Source organism: Myotis daubentonii, chromosome 1 (genome assembly GCF_963259705.1).
Source record: "Myotis daubentonii chromosome 1, mMyoDau2.1, whole genome shotgun sequence".
NCBI classification, from domain to species: domain Eukaryota; kingdom Metazoa; phylum Chordata; class Mammalia; order Chiroptera; family Vespertilionidae; genus Myotis; species Myotis daubentonii.
Window position 1 is genome coordinate 5531378 of NC_081840.1, and position 17690 is coordinate 5549067.

A 17690-nucleotide genomic window follows, 5' to 3' on the forward strand; every position below is an offset into this window, starting at 1 on the left:
TTGCGTGTGCACGTTTTAGACCTGACATTCGGAATGCCTCACAGCCAGAGTCCCGTCACCACCCTGTGGATGGTGTGCAGGAGTTTCACTCCAGGTAGCATGTGGGGACCTTCTGTTGCATGTATGCCAACTCACTGCTGGCCCCGGCGCCACACCTGTGCCTGGGTCTCCAGCTCCCCGTTCTCCTCACTCCCCCCCTCCCCCCACTGGGCCTGTCCACTTCCACCTCGGACTCTTCTCCTTTCACTTCCTGCGGGTTGGCAAGTCAAAGAGAACCCACCAGGGTGTTGCTTTTCAGAGCCCGTTCTCACATGAGTCAGGATCATAGGCCTCAGAGCAGGAGGGGACGCCCTTGGAGCACTTGCAGACTAAAGCCTCTACTTTATGGGTTAGGAAAATGGGCCCGGGGGTCTTGCCTGCGGTCACACTACCTGTCGGGTGTGCTAGGCCCACTGGGCCCAAATGCACAAAACGAGGGAGTGACTCAGAAGTGGCAACATAATGCCTTTCCTTTGAAGCAGGGATTTTGTTATCGGAATTTAATGCAGCCGGGTCCACAAATACATGTCGAATACCTCCTGGGTGGGGTGTCGTCACAGGCCACTTCCAGGAGCCTCCAGTCTCGATAGCCAGGCCAAGACACAGGGGACTGACCACATGGGCGTTGATCTCTTCTCCCCCATTCAGTCATTTACTCAGTCACCTGTGTGCATCAGTGTGGACTCGGCATTTATTTTAAACTTGGGGCTACAATCCAATGCAGCTTGATTTATCTCGTTGCTCAAATTGTTCCAGCTTTGGCTGTCGGGAGCTTTCTGTTGGCTCCTGCCTCCCTTTGACTCACCATCCCGTCATCAATACAGAGTTTTTGGGTTTTGTTAGCACTTCCTTACTCTCTGACACTATAAGATGCTCCAGGCTCATGTGGTATGTTCCTGCCCTTGCCCTAGATGCAGGTATTTCCCCGGGGGGCGCTGTTCCTTTCACTGTAGAACGATATTAGAAACCAAGGTGTGTGCACTGGGTGTCCCTGCTTTAGGCTCTCAGCAGACAGAGCTGGGAAATCCATGTGTTTACACCAGCCTGTGCACACACACGTGTCTACGATTTTGTATCTGTAGCTCTGTCCAGCTGGGCGTGGCTTCATCCGAGGTCTCCTCCTCTGCCCCATCACCACCTGTTCCTTCGAGCCTGCCCCCTGCTGGTCTTCACCACCCTCTCCGACAGCGAGAAGCCTGGCTCCACCCATCCTCCGCGCATTCGCTCAGCTGTTCCATCTAGTATTAATGTATAGTGGTTTCAGAATTGTGCCCCCATGAGAAGCAACTTAACTAAGTAGAATACAGGGCTCCGTGCAGTTCCTTCTGTAATCTTACCTCCTCCCCTCGCTTCCAGAATTACTTGTCAGCACCTTTCCTCTCCACTCCCATCCATGAGGCTGAGCATATCTTTGTAGTTAAGTTAGATTCTTTTGTCACAATCTGCAGCCCATCCTGAGGTTCCCCCACCTCCTAATTGACTTTATTTGCATACCTTCAGGTTCACTGTAGGCTTTGACAAATGCATCGTGTCACTTCCACCACCACAGTAGCGTTCAGAAGAGTTTGACCACCCTAAAAAGTCTCCGATGCTTTGCCTGGTCAACCCCTCCCCTCACTACCACCACCGCTAAACTCTAGCAACCACTGATCTGGTCTTGGTGCCTATAGTTTTGCCTTTTATAGGCTGTCATGGGAGGCTACAGTTAGCAACATAGAAATAGGGCTCATCCGTGTTGTCGTATGGATTGGTTCATTGCCCTTTTTGCCGAGTCACATTCCACTGTATGGACGTACCAGAGTTTGTTTATCCACTCACCAGTGGAAGGATATCTTGGTTGCTTCCAGTTGACAGTTATGGATAAAGCTGCTATAAATATTAAATGCAGGTTTATATAGACTTGAATTTTCCAATCATTGAAAAAATACCTCGTGTCACTCAATTGCTGGATTGTATGGTCAGACTATGTATAGCAGCTGCCAAACTGTCTTCCAGAGTGACTACACTTGAGAATCCCACCAGCAAGGCATGAATTCCTGTGGCTGGGTCCTGCCCAGCAGTTGGTGTTTTGTCTGCTTTCTGGAGGTTAGCCATCCTAATAGGTGTATAGAGATAGCTCATTACTGTTTTAATTTGCATTTCCCTGGTGACAAAAGATGCTGAGCACCTTTTCATATGCTTATTTGCCATCTGTGCATCTTCTTTGGTGAGGGGTCTGTTCGGATCTTTTGCCTTTTTTTTTTTTTAATGGGCTGTTTGTTTGCTTACTGTTGAGTTTTTAGATGTGTTTTTTGTTAATATTCTGTGTACAAATCCTTTATCAGCCATGTGATTTGCAAATATTTTCTCCCAGGCTATGACTTCTCTTTTTATCCTCTTCACAATGTCTTTCTCAGAGCGAAAATTTTTATAATGTTAATGAAGTCCAAGCTATTAATTTTTTCTTTATGGATTGCCCTTTTGGTGTTGTATCTAAAAAAAAAAAAAAAGTCATCTCCAAACCCAGGTTCCATTTCTCCCATGTTTTCATTTAGAAATTTTATCGCTTTGCATTTGACACTTAGATCTGTGGTCCATTGTGAGTGAGTTTCTGAATGAGGTGTGAGGGTGGTGTCTAGGTTCTGTGTTCCAGCACCACTTGCTAAAAATCCCCATTGAGTTAGTTGCCTTTGCACCTTTGTTCATTTTTGCTGACTTTGATAAACATCGATGCCTTTCTACGGATCTTAAAGAGGTACCTTGACAAGGGGCACGTTCTGATTTCCTTTTCTGCTTGTCTTACAGCAAGACCCCTGGTGCAGACCTTGCCTTTAAGAACCACTGTCAACAACGGCACCGTGTTACCAAAGAAACCTAGTGGCTCTCTGCCGTCCCCCTCCGGGACCAGGAAAGAAACTGCTATGCCGGCAATAACCAAAAGGTAGGCACAAAGTGACTTAAAGGAAGCCTAAAAGAAATCCATCTCAGATGTTTAAATACATATTAAATACATATTCCTGCCCTAACTGGTTTGGCTCAGGGGATAGAGCTTGGGCCTGTGGAGTAAAGGTTCAATTCCAGACAAGGGTGGGCTCGATCCCCAGTAGGGGGCGTGCAGGAGGCAGCTAATCAGTGATTCTCATCATTGATGTTTCTATCTCTCTCTCTGAAATCAATAAAAAAACATTTTTTTAAAAAGGCTATCTTTAAAAAAATGTATTTCCGTTCTTATATGACACTTTACAGTTTCTCCTCTAAGTAAAGCTTGTAAAAGTATAATATTGGTGTGTTGCCATAACAGAAACCATATAGATTTATTATTCTGCTTTTTAAAATTTAATCAGATTTTTTGCTATTTATTTATTTACTTTTTCAATTACAGTTGACATTCTATATTATTTTATATTAGTTTCAGGTGTACAGCATAGCAGTTGGGCATTTATACCATTTACAAAATGTTCCCCTGGTAAGTCCAATACCCAGCTGGTTCTGTACATAACTATTACAATGTTATTGACTCTATTCCCTGTGCCGTATTGCACGTCCCTGTAAAATTTAATCATAGTACCTTTGAAAAATCTGTTAGCTAAACTACACTGTACCGTCTTGTATTTTTTACTTACAATTCTCTTTTGGAAAAAAAAATGGGGGAATAACCCAGGTACAAAAGAAAATGCTGTTCCCAGGCCTACACTTGGCACATGGCAAAATTCAGGTTACCACAACCTTCATGCTACAGTCCACCTTTATTCTTCTGCATATAGATATTCAATTTTCCATGCACCATTTGTTGAAAAGACTGTCCTTTCCCCGTTGTGTAGTCCTGGCATCTTTGCCAAAAGTCATTTGGCTGTATGTGCAACGGTTTATTTCTGAGCTCTCTGTTCCATTCCATTGGTCTGTATTATCTGTCTTTATGCCAATAAAGACACCACAGCAGTTTGATTACTGTTATTTTGCAGTATGTTTTGAAATCAGGAAGTGTGAGGCCTCTAACTTTGTTTCTTTGCAAGTTTATTTTGGTTATTTGGGGTCCCCTGAGATTTCTTATGAATTTTACAATTTTTTTCTGTTTTTACCAAAAAAATGCCATTGAGATTTTGATAGGGATTGTACTGACTATAGATTACTTTGGGTAGGACAGATATCTTAACAGCAGTAAGAGTTCAAATCCATGAATATGGGATGTGCTTCCATTTATCATTTTTCAATTTTTTTTAGCAATTTTTTGTCATTTTCTTTATTTTTAATTGAATTTATTAGGGTGATATTGGTTAATAAAATTATATAGGTTTCAGGTGTATAATTCCATAATTCATCATCTGTATATCGAGTTGTGTGTCCACCACTCCAAGTCAAGTCTCCTTCCATCACCATTTATCCCCCCCTTACCCTCTTCTGTCTCCTCCCATGTAGTTTTTTTGTACAAGTCTTTTACCTCCTTGGTTAAATTTTTCTTAAGTATTGTATTCTTTTTGATGCTATAGCAAATATGGTTGTTTTCTTTTTTTAATATATTTTTTATTGATTAAGATATTACATATGTGTCCTTATCCCCACGTTACCTACTACCCCTCCCCCCCCCCCCCCCCGGCTCATGCCCTCACCTCCCCCCCCCCCCCCCCCCGTTGTCCGTGTCCATTGGTTAGGCCTATATGCTTGCATATAAGTCCTTTGGTTGATCTTTCACCCTTACCCCACCCTCCCCTACCTTCCCTCCAAGGCCCGACAGTCCAATCAATGCCTCTCCGTCTCTGGATCAGTCCTTGTTCATCAGTTCATGTTGTTCATTATATTCCACAAATGAGTGAGATCATCTGGTGTTTATCCTTCTCCGACTGGCTTATTTCACTTAGCATAATGCTCTCCAGTTCCATCCACGCTGTGGCAAATGGTAAGAGTTCCTTTTTCTTCTTCCTCTTCTTAAAGAATACCTTTCAGCATTTTATATAATGCTGGTTTGGTGATGATGAACTCCTTTAGCTTTTTCTTATCTGTGAAGCTCTTTATCTGACCTTCAATTCTGAATGATAGCTTTGCTGGATAAAGTAATCTTGGTTGTAGGTTCTTGGTATTCATCACTTTGAATATTTCTTGCCACTCTCTTCTGGCCTGCATGGTTTCTGTTGAGAAATCAGCTGACAGTCGTATGGGTACTCCCTTGTAGGTAACTGACTTTCTTTCTCTTGCTGCTTTTAAGATTCTCTCTTTGTCTTTTGCTCTTGGCATTTTAATTATGATGTGTCTTGGGGTGGTCCTCTTTGGATTCCTTTTGTTTGGGGTTCTCTGCGCTTCCTGGACTTGTAAGTCTATTTCTTTCACCAGGTAGGGGAAGTTTTCTGTCATTATTTCTTCAAATAGGTTTTCAATATCTTGCCTTCTCTCTTCTTCTGGCACCCCCATAATTCTGATGTTGGTACGCTTGAAGTTGTCCCAGAGGGTTGTTTTCTTAATTTCCTTTTTGGATTAGCTGTTGTTAATGTATAGACATGCAACTGATTTTTGTGTGTTGATTTTTCTATCTGTAACTTTGCTGAAATTGTTTACTAGTTTTAAATTTTTTGTGGGTGGAATCTTTAGTGTTTTTTACATGTAAGATAATGTTCTCTGTAAACAGGTAACTTTATTTCTTCCTTTCTAATTTAAATGCCTTTTATTTGTTTTTCTTGTCTAATCGTACTGGGAGGACCTCCAGTGCTATGTTGAGTAGCAGTGGGGACAGTGGGTATCCTCGCTTTGTCCTGTTCTCAGAAGAAAAGCTTTTAGTCTCTCACCGCTGAATATGACGTGAGCCGTGGGCTGCCCATAGATTGCTTTTACTGTGTTACGGTATTTTCCTTCTATTCTAGCTTGTTGAGTATTTTTAATATGAAAGGATGTTGAATTTTGTCAAGTACTTTTTCTGCATCAAGACAAACATTGGTTATTTGTCCTTCATTCTGTTAATGTTGTGTATTACATTGATCGCTTTTCATATGCCAATCCCTGCTTTCCAAATGTGAATCCCACTTGGTCATGGTATATATAATTATTTTAATGTGCTGTTCAATTCAGTTTGGTCTTATTTTGTTGAGGATTTTTGCATCAATGTTCATCAGGAATATAGGTCTGCGTAGTTTTTCTTGTTGTGTCTTTGTCTGGTTTTGGTATCAGAATAACGCTGCCCTCATAGAATGAAATTGGAAGTGTGTCTCCCCCACCCCCCTCAGTTCTTTGGAAGAGTTTGAAGAGGATTGGTATTAATTCCTCTTTAAATATTTGGTAGAATTCTCTAGTGAGGCCATCTGGCCCTGGGCTTTTGTTTGTTGGGAGAGTTTTGATTACTGCTTCAATGTCCGTCCAATCATAGATGTGTTCAGAATTTTTATTTGCTTCTGATTCAGTCTTGGTAGGTTGCATGTATTGAAGAATTTATCCATTTCCTCTAGGTTATCCGTTTGTTGGCATATATTTGTTCATAGTAGTCTCTTATAATCTTTTTTCTGTGACAACTTTTATTTCTTTTTTTTTTATACCAGTTGATTTTAATCCTGTCAATTTCCTTATTTCTGATTTTAGTTGTGTCTTCTCTTCCTTAGTCAAGCTGAGGATTTGTCAAGTTTGTTGAACTTTTTAAAAAAAAGTTCTTGATTTTACTGATTTTTTTTTGTTTTTCTTCTCTATTTTATTGATCTCTGCTGTACTCTTTATTATTTCCTTACTTTTGCTAACTTTTGTGTTTTTCTGTTCCTAGTTGCTTGTGGTTTAAAATTAGGTTGTTGATTTGAGATCCTTTTTCCTTTTAGTGTATGTGTTTATGGCTATAGATTTCCCTCTTAATACTGCTTTTTCGCATCCCATAAGTTTTAGTATGTTTTGTTTTTATTTCTATTTGTCTGCAGACATTTTCTAAATTCTATACTAATGTCTTCTTTGACCCATTGGTTCTTTAAGAGTGAGTTGTTTAATTTTTAGGTTGACTTTTTTAAGGAGCAAATAGTTAATGGGGGAGAAAATGAGATTCCCTTTTTTCTTGAAGAAAATATAATTTTATAATTTATGCCTCTTTTATATACTTGGAACTTAAAAGGCATTCTTTGCAGAGCTTAAAAAATAAAAGTAAAGTTATTATCTAGCTGCGAATTAGAAATACATAGTTTTCTGAGATGGAGTGTCCAAGACTCTTGGTTTCTGTGTAGAGTGCGGGGATTCACTTATGTTTTTTCTCTGGCTTTTATGGGCTTCTGTGGATGCGCGTTCCCATCATTTGGAAGTTGGAAGCGCAAACAGTAGCATCTGATGGTTACTCCATGTTTGTAAAGTTCCTCTAGTCTCTCATTAGGAGAGAGTTTTGAAAACAAAGATGAAGAAAAAACAAAGACGGACATCGTAAATATTAGGATTTAAAACAACTTCCAAGCACTTCAAATATGTTTACAACCGTGTAGAAACGGTCCTGTCATCGGAGTTCCAGATTCGCCGCGTTGGAGCATCTGTGGTGTGTGGACGGGCCTGTTTGTTTTCTTTCCTGGGGGCTCAGCCAGTGCCGAAGAACAAAATCCCCTGGAAATTGTCCAGGGCCCAGTGGTTGTGCTTTGTGTTGTCAATTAAGACTTGGATGGGGGGCTGGATTTGGCCTCCTTGGGAAAAGCTTTGTTTCCATTAGTCAAAGGAAAAAAGGCAGAAAATCCGGGAAGATGTTGTAGGTCATACCTTGCTCGGTGGGAGTGCTGAAGCTGACAATAGACTAACACTTCCACGGTTCAGCACAGACCATCACTCGTTCTTCCCACTCCTACGTGGGGCTTTGCCACGGGCGGCGCTGTGAGAGGAGAGATGGAGAGAACAAAGCGGGTGCAGAAGGAGAGCATAATTTTAAAATCACTCTGCTCCGGGTGGAAGGCAGGATGGTCAACCGCTTGCTTCCAGACAGACAGCTGGCGGTCCTTAGGAAAGGGAGTCGCACTTGTTAGAGATGCACCTTTTATAGATGCGCCACAGCCAGATACGGACCGTGCACGACTTACAGAATAGACAAACAAAATCTGCTGTTAGTTTGTTTTTAAATGTTTATTTCTAATATTTTTGTCATTGAGGTGCATCGAAATGTAGGCGTGAAATTCATGCTCTGGGTCTGTTCTCGGCAGCAGAATAGAGATGGAAATATTCTCCTGTGAGCGGAAGACCACTCGGCTCCTACCCTTTAGCAGGCGTGATCCCCTCTCCTCTCTGGGCGCAGGGAGTTGGCTACATGTGGCAGAAAAAAAAACCCCACACACTTCTTGTGATCTGTCGATTCTCCAAGAACACCAGCCCTCTTTTTGTTGTTGTTAATCCTCACCAGAGGATATTTTTGCATTGATTTTTTTAGAGAAAGTAGAAGGGAGAGGGAGAGACAGAGAGAGAAGCATCGATGTGAGACATCATCATTTGGTTGCCTCCCGCATGTAACCCAACCAGTGTCAGGGATCGAGCCTGCAACCGAGGTGCGTGCCCTTGTCCGGAATCAAACCCAGGGTCTTCCAATCCACAGGCCAATGCTCTGTCCACTGAGCCAAACTGGCTAGGGCATCACTCAGACTTTATAGGACAAAAGCCACGTTGTGGCCCCACGGTGACTCCCCAGTGCTCTGCGTGGCGCCCAGGATAAGGTCGGTGCCTAATAAGGGTTTGCTGAGTGGATAATCGTTTTAATCCAGAGTTAGTGCCGCTGCTGCCGTGACACCGTCAGAGAACCTCTGGTCTTGCATAATAGCTACCTGACAGGTTTCTGGTTTTTCTACTGTAAAAAATGTGGGGTCATTTGGCAAAAGTTTGTAAAACCAGTTCTCAGTTCCAAGTCACATACAAAAGAAAGACATAATGATAGTTTATTATGCTTAGAGTTATCTGATCATAAAAAAAAGACTGCCACTTTTTTTCTGGTCACCAATTTCCCTGGCAGAAATTTAATGAGGTTGGCAAAAACCATCGAATGCATATGTAAGTGTGAAGTCTGGAGAGCTGTGATCTTTACAGAACTTAGGTGTTTTATTTGAAAAGGTAGCAGAGACCAGAAGGAACAAGATGAAAGGCTGACATCTGTGTACCTCTGCCCCAGAAAGCCTCTAAAAAGACGCCTGTGTCACCAGCCAGCACTCCTGCGACCCTCAGAATAAAGGGCACTCTTCTGTCCAGAGGGTTACTATGGAGGTGCCTCCTACTGCGGATACAGTATTACTCCCTCTGCTGCCCCGGTTTCTGCCAATGTCTTGTCTTCCAGCTTATTTTCTGTCCTTCACTCTGGGCCCCAGTAAATCCTTGCATGCATAAGAGCGCTGGCTCTCAAAAAGAAATGTCTTGTTCCTTCTATGCATACAACAGTGATAGGTTAAAAAAATAAAAGCTTTAAATTTTAATGCAAATGTGTGAAGGACCAGTATGCAGAAAGAGTTCTGATGGATCATACCCACGTCTGTATACGCAAACCGCGCGCTTTTCCATCCCAGCGTGTGGTGTGAGTTCTGTAACTACGGAAGCTCACCGAGCTATTTCTCCAGCCCTGATGATGGTGCTCGCGTTTCTTCCGCTTTGTTTCTGCGCCCTTATACGTAGATGGAACGGGTCTGTGAGTCCACTCGGTGCAGGCAAACTGAGTAGGTACCACCCAGGGGAGGGCCACCTAGCTGTACTTGGTAACCCTGGCTGCCTCCCCAATGACCTCAGCTCCTTTTTAAAAATGTGGATGGATGGATAGATAGATAGGTAGGTAGGTAGGTAGATAGATAGATAGATAGATAGATAGATAGATAGATAGATAGATAGATTTCAGAGAGCGATAGAAACATCAATGATGAGAGAGAATCTGATTGGCTGCCTCCTTCACACCCCTACTGGGGATCCAGCCGGTAACCCAGGCATGTGCCCTGACTGGGAATTGAACCTTGACCTCCTGGTTCATAGGCCACACTCAGCCACTGAGGCACACCGGCCGGGCTCAGCTCCCTGTTAGGCAGTAGCTTAGAGACCTTAGTGCCTCCCGTTCATCAGGGCTCAGACCTGTACCTCAGCAGGTCCTCAGAGCTCCTGAGCGAGGGCTCTCATGGACTGCAGGGCGTCACGAGGGGGCTCGGGGGAGGGAGCGGGGGGTGAAGGACCCGCAGCAGGTGGCTCTGTGCCCGAGTCTGTTCCCTCGCCTGTGAAGTGGGCGATGATGCTTCTGCAGGGGCTTTGTGAGGTTGGAATTAGGTGACGGGTAAAAGGCAGGGTCCTTAATATACGTCACCTGTTGCTGCCGCGCTGGTTTCCATCATTACTGTTCCCTGTTAACGCTTCCAGCCACCAGGTTGAGTGTTAATGACCAGAAAATTGGGCTTTCGGCTCTTGACGGGTGTGTTTATCCAAGCCTCTATTTATTTATTTTCCCCAGCACCTTCTATGTTCAGAGGCCCTTCACAGACCGTTTGAGCTGGGAGGGACCTTAGGGGCCACTTTCTCCACTTTGCAAATCAAGACAGTCCATCTGTGAAAGGGACCAAGGGCAGGGGTGGGAAGCTCGGGTTTGCCCAACGAGCATCTGTTCTCCAGGCGTTTTTCAGAGCATTTCATCCCATTGAGAGTTTGAATTTTTTATTTTACTGTTTTGGGTGAGGAAGCTGAGCCTAGAGTTTCAGGACCATGTCCAAGGCCAAGGTCCCAGGCTCATCAGCACTGCCCCCCCGGCTTGCAGGAAGCCAGCCTGATCCCCGCCCCCGAGAGTCGCAGTCCGTACAACAGCGACAGCCAGCAAGCAGGGCACTCTGCCGCCAAGCTGACCAACTGTCCACCGTGCTGCAGGCCTCTTCCTTAGTCTTTATTGAATTTATTGAGGGACTTTGGTTAACACAGTTATATAGGTTTCAGGTGCACGATTCTATAATAATCGTCTGTATATTATACTGTGTGCTCACCACCCCAAGTGAAGTCCTCTCCCATCTCCATTCCCCCCTCCCCCTCGTTAAATTGCTGTGAACTTGCCGTGAACTCCCACAAGGACCCCGCGGAGGCTGCCTCCCTGCCTCGGGTGCCTAGGAGCCTCCTACGGGATGATTGGCCCAGAATGACCCCTGACGTCACGTCAGCCTGTGCTTTTCCTCAGTGAAAGATCTTGAACTTTAAGCACAAAGGTTTTATCATTTTAAGATGTCAATCCCCACATTTCAGAAATGTCATGCTCTCCTAAGATCTGTAATTTCCTTGTCCCCAAATTGCACATTCTAAAAATTCCCGTTGGCTGGGGCCCGCCCGCCCCTGCTGATCGCTGGGAGGTGCTGGGCTGCGCCTTCAGAGCCTCCTCCGCCACCAGCCACCAGCGGGGCGTGCAGGGAGCTCGTTTTAGTTCTGTTTGCTCACGCAGAGAGGGAGTGGTTTCTCAAACGCTGGCACACCGTGCGGTTTTTAAAAACATGCTGAGAGGAAGGATGGAAGTCACGAAGGGAGGAGGACTGCACGGTGCCGGAGGGCGGAGGGACAGAGCGGAGCCGGAGCGCACCTGCGCAGGCGGGGCTTGCAGCGCTGGTGTTGTAATTATGGGGGCTCAGCCCAGGGGACGGTCTCCCGCCCTCCCCTGGAGCCGTGCAGCCTGAGCCACGCAGACTTCTCCGTCACCTCTCCTCCCTCCCGCAGCGCCAGCCCTAACCAGTCCTGCCGCATTTTCTCTGCCTGGGCCTCGCTCTCCTGGCTCCTGCCTTCCCTGTCCTTCGGGGTTTCTCTGCGCCTCAGGCTCCTGGGCAGTTTCTCGCCCACAGCCGACAGCTTTCTCTGACCTGGATTCCTCTCAGCTCCTTCCTCACGCGTGGTTTCCTCCACGGCTGTGTTCGGTGCTGCCCTGAGCGCCGCGTGCTCACAGGCTCGCATTAGGACGCCCACCCCCACAGGCTCCTCCACAGGCGCCAGACCCGACTCCCCCCAAGTCCGCGTCTTCCCGCAGCCCAGCCCTGGCCGCCCACCAGCCTCTCCATCCCTCCTGCTTCTAGAGCAGGTGCTCAACTGAAACGCTCGTGTCTCTTCCTGTGACAGGTCAAAGCACCAGGCTCCCTGTATTGGTCAGTACTTCACCCTTTCCTAAGAAATATTTATCAAGCTCCAGTGCCAAAAAGTATACAAGAATGATAAGTGAGATCAGATCTCAAGACATGTATGGCCGGTGGTGACTTCAAAACTCCGCAGGGACCTGTGATGCAGTCACATGACCCAAGAGCAGAGCAGTCAGCGTGCGCCCCTGCCCGGCCCTGGGTTGCCCCCACCTGGGAGTTTCCTGAGTCTGGGGCGTGCCTGTGTCATTTCAGTTCATTAAAGCCCTTTATCTCTCCCAGAAAGTCAGTCTTCAGGCGTCTTCCCCAGACATTCCCCCCAGTTCCCAACCACTCCGTCCCCGGAAAGGGTCCTGCCCCACGTGGTCTGCCTTGGCCGGTAGCGTGTGGCTTCTTGACTTTGTACAGGAAAGATTCACACAAGTCCAGGTGATCTTGAGAGGACGTTTATTAAATCTGGGAGCAACAGTGAAACAGGAAGGGCCTAGGAGAGAAGCAGCAACAGGAAAGAGACGAGGCAGGCTGCTCGGGCTCTAGAAACGTCTTGGGAGAGAAGTGAGCCAAACAGGGTGCTGCTGGCTCACTGAGAGTCAGAGAAAAAGGGGGCCTGGGGACAGGTTCAGGGGGTTAGCTTGGGACAAGCTGCCGCTGCCCGCTTCTCCCCTGGGTGCAAATCTTGTGGGACCCTGAGAGTTTAGGAGAGGGGGGGGTGGGGGGGAGAGGGAGGCGTGGGCATGCTCCGGAGAGAGCCTGCACAGAGTCTGTTACTTGGAGGGCTCTTACCTACTTTCCGAAGGTGGGGATCCGAGGGGAGGGCCATGGAGGGTCTCGGTAGAATGTTCCTCGGCTTCCCAGGTGTGCTCTTTACGATGCTGACGTGCCCAAGTGAACGGCGCAAAGAGGGACCGGCCGTTTTCTGGTTGCTCTCCCTCTGTTGTGGGTTTGCTTGGTCCTAATTGGGTTGGTTATTTATCCCCCTGACTTATCCGTCCCTGGGATTGGCTGGCACAGAGGGCACTAATCGGGTCTCTGGTATCTACCTCCCTGACCAGGTGGTTTAAGCTCTTTACTTTCCGGTTAGAAAAGAGAAGTGTAACCATTTGCTCCCGTGCCCTTGGCGGGGAAGAGAAGACCTTGCGGTTTACTAGCTGCCTGTAAATCGCTCCAATTGTTTGGCCCCATCTGCCTAACCATCTAGCTCAGTTTCCCTTTTCTTGTCAAAAATTCTAACATCTAACCATCCCGCCTCCACCCTAGCCCTCAGTTTTCCAGAGGGAAGTCAGTGCTTCCATGGCACCACCTCTAAGCACAGGCGTGACACAGCTGGGCTGTTCCGTCACTGCCTGTGGCGTCCTGTTCGTGTTGGTCCCACGTGTGCCTTCCCACCAGACTTCTTCAGTGTCCGCACCGTTGACGTTGGGGGCTGGCACCGCCTTTGTTGGGGGCTGTCCTGGGCACGGTCGGGTGCTGAGCGGCATCCCAGGCCTCTGGCTAATAGATGTGGGCAGTAGCGCCCCCCCGCCCCCCGGCCCTGACAACCAAAATGTCTCGGACACTGCCCAGTGCCCAGTGTCGAGGGGCACGGCCAGCCGAGTTGAGCACCCGGGGCTAATCTGAAGCTGCGCAGGGACAGGTGGCCTCCCGTCACGCCCTGGGGTTCTCTCACCCGTGCTGTGGGCTTCTTCCTTCCAGTGTCCTCTGTGCCTTTCAACGCTACTGGTTGCCAAGGTTACAAAACAGCGAGCAGAGGCAGAGTCCAAGTCACATTCGGAAAGTGGTTTTCCATCTCCATAGTCAGGACTGGAGACGCGACCCGTCCTTCAAGCATCCACGGGGAAGCGGGGTGTTCCGGGCGTACATTTTTATCCTCAGCCATAAGGAAGGCCCCCGGTAAGGCTCTCACTGTCCTCTGCATCTCCCCTCAGCACCATCAAGAGGACCAGCTCTTCGGAACGTGTGTCCCCCGGCGGCCGAAGGGAAAGCTACGGGGACTCCAAAGGCAACCGGAACCGCACGGGGTCCACCAGCAGCTCTTCGAGCGGCAAAAAGAACAGCGAAAGGTACGGGGCCCCGAGCCCGCTGGGTCCCTCCCTTCCCCAGAGATGAGCAGAGACCCCCGACCACGCACCCGCACCCGAGCCAAGGCCCTCGAGGGCGCTGAGGCCTCTCCGGAGGTCAGGGTGGCGCCGCTCAGGCTGTGGCAGTTCCTGTCCGGGTGGGAGTTACTCCGGGGACTCCCAGCCGGGCCCGAGGGCCTGTTTCTACCAGCTCACGGAATGGGGGGGCTGGTCCGAATTTCCGCAGGCAGCGCTGTGTCTCCCGCACCCCTGAAAGCTAGTGTGAGCGCATCGCTGAGTCTGTCAGCAGCATTTTCTCAGGTCGGGTGGGTGAAACGTTGTACTTTTATGTTTTGTCAGAAACCATCTGAACTAATGCCAGAAGCAGGAACCTTTTTTTATTTACTCGTTTCAGGAAATACAATTACTCCTAATTTTGAATTTTTCTTTGAGGTTAGTGTATAGTGGATTTTGACAAATATCTATAAACTAATAGAAACATTTTGTGAGTGAGAGCTCATTTTTGACATTTTAATGGCTTTTCGTGCTGAAGAATGTATTGTGTAGATGAGGTCCCTTTCTCTGTGTATAGCGACCTAATGTACTTTGGTCTGCCTTTTTAAACATTGCGCTTTATTTTTATTCTCTCTGTTGAGCGAGGCTTAGGGAGGAATTTCAGCTTCAGAGGCAAAAACTCTTTTTGTTTTTGCAAGTGCTCATGTAAGGAAAAAGCTTAGTCATCAAGCAATCAGCTCCAGCCCACAGTCTGTAAAAATTCCAAGTTTGTAAACCCGTCCCCATTCAGTCCTGTAAAGGAAGTTTAAACCGTTTTCCACTTCATCTCTGAAAGATATCTTTTGCAGAAGAGAAGCGAGCACTTCTCACATCCTCAGCAGGTCAAGTTCATGGCCGATTAAACCATTGACATGGGTTCTGTCTTCTAATGAAGACTATTAGTGCTTCTTATCAGAAGATTATGTTAATTGGGTGATAATACCCTGGAAATAAGGCCAGGTGGTTACAATGGCAACAGAGGGCGAGTCCAGCAGGCACGCAGTGGCCCGTGGGCGCCTCTGAGCTCAGGGTGAGCTTGCAAGTCAGTCGACCTGAGAGGTCTAGATTTTGGCAGCTGTTGAAAACTTGGCCCCTTCTATGCACATCTGCATTTTATTAAGAATTTCCAAAAGCAGTCTGCATTGTGCAAACTCCAGATCGGTTTTATCTTTTAAATCCTATGGCTTTGGTGAATATGCTGGGTAAATATTTCCATAAAAGGTATTTTAAAAGGGATTTTTTTTTTCAAAAAATAAATGCCACAGTAGGACATTTTGGTTTGGAAATGAGGGTCTGAGTAAATTTACTAATCATGTTCTCAAAATAATGTAAGCAACCGAATGTGTCCATTTAAAAATAATTCCCTGTGCTATTAGAACCTCCTCCACTCAGGTCTCCCCGCAGCACTGCCAGGACGGCGCCGTGCTCTGAGGGCCATGCGCCAGGCCGGTGTTTTCCTACTAGTTCTTATAAATGTATGAGACTCAAGGGCGTTAGATACAAAGTACCCACTCCACAGAGGGAAGCACCGAGGTCCAGAGGCGTTCAGTGGCAGAACTGATGTACAAACCCAGACCCTTCTCTTACTCCAGAGCCTGTGCCCTTTCCGTTATGCCTTGCTGCCGACAGTAACCAAGCAGGACATCCTTTTAAAAAGTAAGACAGCGTCCCAGAACCACGGACAAATACTAGTGAGTGGTGGGTAGGAGACCACGAAATCTAAAAGTGGTTCGGTGGGGATCAAGTGTGGCAAATCCTCGAGGTTCCCACGGCCCTTAATGTCACATTAGAATGAGCTGGTCTGTGTTCAGGGAACTACATCAGACCGAGAAAGACAAATACGGTATGATTTGACTTCTATGCGGCATCAAAACACACACACACACACACACACACACACACACACACACACAAACGCAAGTGAACAAGCGAAACAAAACAGGAACAGACACCTAGAGAGAACAAGCTGATGGTTGTCAGAGGGGGGAAGGGGGACATGGGTGACATTTTTTTTAAAAAGAAACCAAGAAACCTTGACATTGGGCTGAGGGTGCTAGTCCTTTAAGCCAGGCTTTGACAACAGAAAATGAAGCAAAAGAAAATAGGTCACATACACTAAAGGCTCAACACTCAGACTGGCTTTAGCCTGGTCCTCAGCACTGGGGCAGCTGGAAGACTGGATATCTTAAAAAAAGGGGGGGGGGATGAGCTGGTCTGCAGGTCTGGTGATTCAGGACCACTCATCAGAATGCAGGTGGGTGAGGTGATGCTCTCAGAAGGAGAATCTGGATCTGCCCTGATCTGTAGGACAAACAAGTCATTCACCGGCGCTGCTTTCACTGGTGCCAGTCATTGGTTAGCTGCTGTAAAGCTCACAGTCACCACACGCCATAGGCAAGCTGTCGTTAGCACGTGTGACTCTTCTGCGAAAATTAGAAAAAGGCTTCTCTTACTGGAGAAAAAGGAGGCTTTTTGGCACATCAAGCATATATAGTTCTCAATAACAGTGATTACAGCAAGTGAAAAGCCAGTCGATATAAATTGTGCAAATCTTACTGTTGAACCTAAAATAATAGTGTTCTTGAGATCTCACCATTCGCATTTTCTAAGATGTGATTCATTTTAAAATCGTTCCATTTTGCTTTCATAGACACTGTATGATTTATGATAGTGTCAGTCTTCTTGCTTCTGTTTCTCATTTTCTTTGGAAATGGTCACTGGATTTGACAGTCTTCCATGTGACATTGTAGACTTTTATCTTAGAATGCTTAACGTTTTTATAATACTTGGTAGTAACAAGCCACAAAAGTTTAATAGCACTTAATCTTTGCACTGACAAAACTTCCAGAAAAACAATAGCAATATATGGCAATGTAATATTTTCTTTATATATTATTGATAGCAATAAATACTAACAATTATATAGTGATTCATGTCACAGGGAAGTGCTTATTAAATTTAAATAGGGAATCGACAATAACATCCTGATGAACGACCTGGACTATCTAATGTAGACAGTATACCAATCCAATAGGATTTTTTTTTTAACTTTAAAAGGTGTTTTATTTCAGACAGAAAAAGTTACTATTTAGAATGCATAATTTATGTTAGATGTTAGACTGATAAACTGTTTCAATTATAAAACTGGTTCCCCCTTTGTAATTCTGCTGGGAATGAGACATAGCAACTTAAAAAAAAATACTGTTTCCATCAAGATGCTGTTCTAATGGTTGGATTTTAAGAAATGTTTCAACCATCTGCTAGAAACCTTGTTGTAACAAACATATAAGCTGTCCTTCTTCGGAGTCAACATATATGAAAAAAAACTTCAAAATAACGGAGATGCTGCCCTGGCTGGTGTGGCTCAGTGGTTGGGTGTTGTCCTTGCACAGCAAGGCTGCCCATTCCATTCCCGGTCAGGGCACATGCCCAGGGTTTCAGACTCGATTCCCAGGAGGGGCGTGTCGAGGCAGCTGATCGATGTTTTGCTCTCACATAGATGTTTCTCTCTTTCCCTTCCTCTCTCTCTAAA

General features: G+C 46.2%; 1 protein-coding gene across 4 annotated transcripts in view; it reads left to right on the forward strand.

The window, feature by feature from the left end:
• EML1 (EMAP like 1) overlaps positions 1-17690 on the forward strand; it is a 155452-nt gene that overhangs the window by 99101 nt on the left and 38661 nt on the right. For all 4 annotated transcript variants that reach the window (XM_059686207.1, XM_059686202.1, XM_059686210.1 and 1 more), the window contains exons 3-4: positions 2824-2959; positions 13973-14107. In XM_059686207.1, coding sequence (XP_059542190.1) covers positions 2824-2959; positions 13973-14107 — 271 coding nt within the window. The remainder of the gene's footprint in view (positions 1-2823; positions 2960-13972; positions 14108-17690) is intronic.